Source organism: Nicotiana attenuata, chromosome 6, assembly GCF_001879085.1.
Source record: "Nicotiana attenuata strain UT chromosome 6, NIATTr2, whole genome shotgun sequence".
Lineage (NCBI taxonomy): Eukaryota > Viridiplantae > Streptophyta > Magnoliopsida > Solanales > Solanaceae > Nicotiana > Nicotiana attenuata.
In genome coordinates, this window is record NC_031994.1 from 15575561 (window position 1) to 15582676 (window position 7116).

At 35.4% G+C, this 7116-nt stretch overlaps 1 protein-coding gene across 1 annotated transcript; it reads left to right on the forward strand.

Moving 5' to 3' along the window:
• Positions 4574–6571, forward strand: LOC109227652. The gene is made up of 4 exons (XM_019392851.1): positions 4574–5415; positions 5521–5607; positions 5750–6079; positions 6178–6571. Exons 1-4 carry the CDS (start codon positions 4574–4576, stop codon positions 6569–6571), a joined length of 1653 nt encoding a protein of 550 aa, XP_019248396.1.

The following is a 7116-nucleotide window of genomic DNA, read 5'->3' on the forward strand; positions in this document are numbered from 1 at the left end:
TAAATGATATGCAAATAATAGCACCTTCATTCATGAAACAAATCCAACATGGAATGGATTTTGGTCATGTTCATCAGTTGGTTCACCTCATTATAGACCAACGTATTAATACATTTGTTCATGAACGGTCATGTTTATACAAAATATATAAACGCACTTTTCATGAAAAGCCACAGCCTTCCAGATGACACCCTTTCTTAAAAGAGCTAAACATTATAAATGTTCAAGAAAGAACAAACCATTTCCGGAACGACACATAAACGATTTTTGAATTTGTAGTTTCATCACTAGTCATCACTAAGACTGAAGAGGTAATGAATTCACTGACTATCATATCAATATCCTTTAAGGATTGGTGGGGTTCAAAAATTATTTTATTTAGAATTAGGTCTAACATTGGCTTTTGTCATGCATAAACTAAAAGCCCCCACATTTTAAATGTTTCATCAACATATCATCCACATATAATCTAATAATGACTATATGATATTGACTGCTTCTTTTCGAGGAAGACATAACTTCTTCCAAAGTTTGAAGCTCATTTTCTAACAAAAATGTCAGAAAATCTGGTCCAAAGGAAGTAGTTGTCTTTTGACGTTTACGTCTTGAATTCACCTCATTAGGTGTACTTTCCTTTGCTTCTTCCCGAGGTCGCTTAGATATTTGACTAGACGACTCACATTCCTTTTTATACGGATAAATATTCTCAAAAAATTCAGCATTATCTGATTCGATTACCGTATTAATATGAATGTCGGAATTTCCTGATTTATGAACCAGAAAATTATATGCATTACTATTTGTTGCATATCCTATGAAAACGCAATCAATAATTTCCGATCCGTTCTTTATCCTTTTGGGTTTAGGAACTTGCACTTTAACTAAGTAACCCCACACTTTAAAATATTTAAGTTGGGATTCCTTCCATTCCATTTTTCATATGGAATGCATTGCGTCTTGCTATGGGGAACTCGACTGAGTATACGGTTATCTATAAGAATAACTTTTTCCCCCACAAGTTTTGGGGTAAACCATAACTTATCAACAAGACATTCATCATCTCCTTTAACGTTCTATTCTTTCTTTCCGCAATTCCATTAGATTGCGGTGAGTAAAGGGCAGTCGTTTGGTGAATGATGTTATATTCCAAACTTATTTCTTCAAAAGGAGATTCATATTTGCTGCCCCCTATTACTTTGTAATGCCAACCACAAGAACTGTTGTTTGTATCACGACAAAGACAGAATAAATGGTGAAGTTTTTAATCTTCAAACCAATCTGACACAATCAGAATTGGTGAAGTTTTTAATCTTCTATCCAAGTAATATCTAATACCGGATCTAATAACAGTGAAGTTTTTAATCTTCAAACCAATCTGACACAATCAGAATTAATAAACGGTGAAGTTTTTAATCTTCTATCCAAGTAATATCTAATACCGGATCTAATAACAGTGAAGTTTTTAATCTTCAAATCGTGTAATATGTGACACAATCAAATCTATTAAACGATGAAGTTTTTAATCTTCAAATCGAATAATAAATTGGAAGTAAAAAACTCACTAAGTATTTTAATCTCTAGAACGAGTATAAAGTCACTAAGTACTTTAATATCAATGAACGAGTAAGAAAATCACGCAGTATTTTAATCTCGAAGCAGGAAGTAAAAATCACGAAGTATTTAGTCTACCAAACCAGGGGTATAAAATTACAAGAATTTAATTCCCTTTCCAAATGATTTTCCAACTAAACCATTATAACACGTTAACCAGTTTGATCTCTTTCTCTAATCAAACACATATATGTTCATCTTTACATATATTATATTCATGATCTCAAGATACTTCAAGTATTACTGTAAGCCTAATTCAAGTCTTACAACCTTGAAAATAACCATCCACATATATTATGCATGTTATCAAATTCTATATCAACTACTCATAGTTTTTCATATAGTCAAAGGAATAACAAACCAATCGTAAATACATGTTATTCCTACTCATGCATATATTCTAAATATATAATATGAGATCATCATATAATAAATACCTACCCTAAATTTATAGACACAAAATTTTATATACCACCAAAGGATAAAACAATTATTAGTGGGTATAGTAAATAGATATAACCCGATATACAGAAAATTAGTCCCACGAGGACTTTAATATTCAAGTACTGAAAGCAGTGCTCCTCTCAGTAACCGATGCAACACTTTTGCATTCCAACCACATTCAAATGTTAAATATTCATTTAAGATGCCTTTATTTTGAAATCCACTTAAATGATTACCTAAACCAATCCTTCGTTCCGTTTGTAATTGGTAACGACAGTTTGAAGATTCCTTCCAAATCGTTTGAACACATTTTCATACAACTTGCTACTTTCTTTCTGATGTAGTCTACAAAGCTTTGTAACAACTTCTCATCTCTTAATTCAAATCTAAAGTGAACACAGCGTACCGATACAATGCAATCAACTATTGTAAATCGATGTAATCATCACCGAGTATTGATCAGCAACTTCATTTATTTCACCTTTGGCGTCAAATTTTCAGAATACTTTCTCGATTCCTCCATTCTGACCGCACGGATTGCAGGCAGAGAGAAAACTCTCATGAAATTAAATTCCTTAAGATTGTTGGTATTACTGTGTTCAAATCAGAAAATCAGAGAAGCAGAGAAAACATTCATTTAATAAACAAAACAGAAAAATAATTCCGAGCCCACAAGTTGCTTGTGTATCCTTAAGGAATTTAATCCCCTCACTGTTGCCCAAGGTTTTGGATTAATTCCTCCCAGGATAGAACGGAATAACTATTCTGTAATAATGGCAATCGAAATTACAGAATTTTAGCGAACTCAACAGACGGAGGAAATCACACTTGACACTTATGTATATTTGAAAATAATGCAACAATATAGAAAAGAGGGGAGAAATTTTCAGATTTTTCAGTGGTGGAAAATGAGGCTAAGCCTCTCTATTTATAGACAATGAAAGGGTGAGATGAAGAGGTACAATCCAAGAGGTGCCTCTTCCATTTCTCATTCACACCCCTTAATAAAAAACGCAAAAAAGACACTGTCAATTCACTTAAAAATACTTGCCTATAAAAGATGTAATTTCATCTATTATAGGCAGTAAAATTACATTTGATGGTATGAAATCTTTTACATTATTAACGTATCTAAATTAAATAAAGAAAGTTTAATGCATTTTCAGTTGATAATGGAAGATATGATATTGGACATACCTTCACAGAGCCAAGGTCCATATAGTAGTCACAAAGACACAAACTATCCCTGGCCAGATGCATAAGAAAGCAACATACTCAGTGAAACTATTCATTTCTGCAATCAAAAAGATGAATGTCCAATTTGACGCCATTATTTGCCTGCTACACTTTTTCTATGTGATTCGACGCCATTAATTCTCTACCACCTGATTTAGATATTGATACGGCTTCTTTAAGTTGATGATACAAGGACGTGTAAAGAGGCAGCCCGGTGCACTAAGCTCCCGCTATGCGCGGGGTTGGGGGAAGGACCAGATGTTGAGAAAGGAGTAACTCAAGAAGGGCAAATTAGTCTTTTCTCAGCTAGTGCTAACCGAAATTAGGAAGTAGTGAAGACTTCCATTAGTTAGTTAATCACTAACTACATAATGTAATCTCTCTCATTTTGAAAACACACGAAATAATACATTTCTCTCTGATTCTCTCTTCAATCTAGTCTCTCTCTAACTCTATCTCTGTATTTCATCTTCTTCCTTATGTTATAGGGTTCATACCCTATTAATCCACGAATAATTACATGGTATCAGAGCGATCGAGCTTGATATTCTAGCTTGAATTCGTCGATCTATTCCGCTATTTAGAAAGCATTTCCTAAATCTTGAGATTTCTTGTTTCAATGGAGAACGAGCAGAATATGGGTCAAAGCTCAATCCATCAGCAACATGCAAGGGAAAATCTGTATTTTGGTGTTGGAAATCCACCAATTGGAGTCGGAAATCCACCAATAGGAACTGGAAATCAACTGATTGGAGTCGACTATAATCATCCGTTGTTCTTTTCTCCGACTGATGTAAGTGACATACAAATCATCTCATTCCAACTCACAGGTATTGAGAACTATTCTATCTGGAATCGATCTATGCGTGTTGCCTTGTTAGGTAGAAATAAGTTAGGTTTGATTGATGGTACATGCAAGAAGGAGAAGTTCCCAGAGTTTCTATGGAATCACTGGGAGAGAGTGAATGCAATTGTTCTTTCATGGATTATGAACTCTGTTTCTAAAAATCTTCTTGGAGGAATCACGTATGCATCTTGTGTCCAAGTAGTTTGGGAAGACCTATCAGAATGGTTTAATAAGGTAGACGATTCAAGATCTTTTAATCTTCATAAAGAAATTGCAACTCTGTCTCAAGGCACTGCATCAGTATCTGTATACTTCTCAAAACTTAAGGATATGTGGGAAGAGTTTGAAGCCTTGGTACCAGCACCTGGCTACGATTGTCCAAAATATAAGGATTTTGTTGTTTATCTTCAGAAATTAAAGTTGTATTAGTTTTTAATGGGGCTTAATGACTCATGCGCTCAAGCTAGAAGTCAGATCTTAATGAGAAGCCTTGTACCCACAATTAATCAAGCATATGCTATGACAGTAAGTGATGAAGGGCAAAAATCAATAGCGGCTACCACTGGAATTTTAGGGGCCAATCCTGCTGTTATGACAGGAAATTTTGATGCTGTAATGTACTCAAGAACTACAGGAAATCAAAGGTTCAAGAAAAACTATAACATTCTGTGTGAGTTCTGTAAGCTCAAGGGGCATAGCAAAGAGAATTGTTATAAAATAGTGGGCTATCCACCTGATTACAGACCAAAAAAGAGAGGGGGAACAGGAAGTAATGCAACATACAATGTCATCAGAGACAATCCTCAGCAACAGGCATACAATGGGTACAATGATCCAAGGGTTCCTCTGCAGAATCTGACTATGAATGCAAATACTGCAAATCAAGTTCCTATAACTACTGAGGACCAAGGGTCTGTAATTGGTCTAAACTTCAATCAACTGGATCCGATGGCAGACTGCACCTTCTCTAGAGATCAATATGAACAGATCCTTCAGCTACTGAACAAAGCAGGGTCTAGTCAGACTTCCAACACAGTGTCAACCCCTGCAGCAAATACAACAGGTATTAGTTGTGCTCTATTGGCCTCTAACAATCTACAAGATTGGATAATAGACACAGGAGCCACAAATCACATGGTAGCTGATCTGAATATGTTAAACAAGTCAACTATACTTCAATCTGAAAAACCAAGAAAATATTTATGCCAAATGGAGACATTTCATATGTTACACATACTGGTGCTTGCACTTTATCAGAAGGAAACACAATTACTAATGTGTTCTATGTTCCACAATTTAAGTTTAATTTGTTATCAGTGGCTAAACTGACAAAGGAATTGCAATGCTCAGCAACTTTCTTTCCTGATTTCTGTGTATTTCAGGAACTCTTCAGTGGGAACAGAAGGAATAAATGACAAGGATCAAACAATTACACCTACAGCAAAGGACATTGACCTATGTCACAGGAGGTTTGGTCATGTTTCAACTTCAACTCTTAAGAAGTTACTACATGTGAAAGCAGAACTTATAGTTGAGACAATGTGTAGTCTGCCCTTGTGCTAAGCAGACAAGGTTACCATTTCCTATTAGTAGTATTAAAACTATGAGCAGATTTGATCTAGTACATATGGATTTATGGGGGCCTTACAAGACCCCTACCTATGATGGTAATAGATATTTCTTAACAGTTCTTGATGATTTTACAAGAATGACCTGGGTGTTTCTACTTAAGCAGAAATCTGAAGTGTGTGTCTTGCTACAACAATTTCTAGTATTGGTTAAAACTCAGTTTGACAAGACTGTTAAAATTGTTAGAACAGACAATGGCACTGAGTTTGTAAACTCTGTGTGCAGTGAGATGTTTAAAAAACTTGGAATTATCCATCAAACTTCATGTGCCTACACTTCTCAGCAAAATGGAGTTGCTGAGAGGAAGCAAAGGCACATTTTAGAGATGACCAGGCTATTACATTTCAGGCTGAAATACCAATAAGATTTTGGGGTCACTGTGTGAATGCTGCTGTTTATCTCATAAACAGGATGCCAAGTACTGTTATCAATAACAAAACTCCCTATGAGAAACTATATCAGAAACCACCATCCTATAATCACCTAAAAGTACTAGGATGCTTATGTTATGCCAAGATTGTTCAGCAACATGACAAAATGCTGTCAAGAACCAAAACTGCAGTCCATATGGGATATGCAGAAACTCAGAAAGGCTACTTATTATATGACCTACAAGACATGCTTTTCTTTGTTAATAGAGATGTCGTATTCAGAGAGGATGTCTTTCCTTTCAAGAAGAAAGAAGATTCCTCGGTGCCTATATTCCCAACCTCAATAACCGCACATCTGCATGACATTCACTACTCAGTACCTCAAGGTGTACAAACACATGATCAATCAACAGAGAGATCAATTCAACCTTAAAGCAATACTATAGAAGCAGAACTTAACTATACACTAGAGAATATACATGAGCAACCTCAGGCTTATGAAGGAACTGTTCATCAAACTATAGGAAATCTAGTTCGACAATTCTAGGACCTAGGTTCAGAGATGCCATCTACAGACTTCACTCAGACTATAACTCCAATAGTTCAAGCTGGATATAGAAGGTCTGATAGAGAAAAAAGACCACCTATATGGCTGAGTGGTTTTGTGTCACTCAATATTCATTCAGAAGTTCCATATTCTATCTCAAAATATATAGCCTATGATAGACTGTCCCCAACATATCAAGCATATAGCCAATTCCTCAACTGTAACTGAACCTACAAACTACTCAGAAGCAGTTAAAGATCCAAGTTGGATAGAGGCAATGAAAGCAGAAATTAATGCTCTACAAAGCAATCATACATGGGATATAGTTTCTTTTCCTGAAGGCAAAACACCAATAGGGTGTAAATGGATTTACAAAGTAAAGTACAAGGCTACAGGTGAAATTGAAAGGTTTACAGCCAGATTAGTGGCAA

Excerpts from the sequence above, each read along its gene's own strand:
- LOC109227652 (XM_019392851.1), top strand. The coding sequence starts at position 4,574 with ATGGGGCTTAATGACTCATGCGCTCAAGCTAGAAGTCAGATCTTAATG. Across the intron at positions 5,416-5,520 it reads AAGGAAACACAATTACTAAT|GAACTCTTCAGTGGGAACAG; the intron begins GTGTTCTATGTT and ends TGTGTATTTCAG. Across the intron at positions 6,080-6,177 it reads GTTGCTGAGAGGAAGCAAAG|GATGCCAAGTACTGTTATCA; the intron begins GCACATTTTAGA and ends TCTCATAAACAG.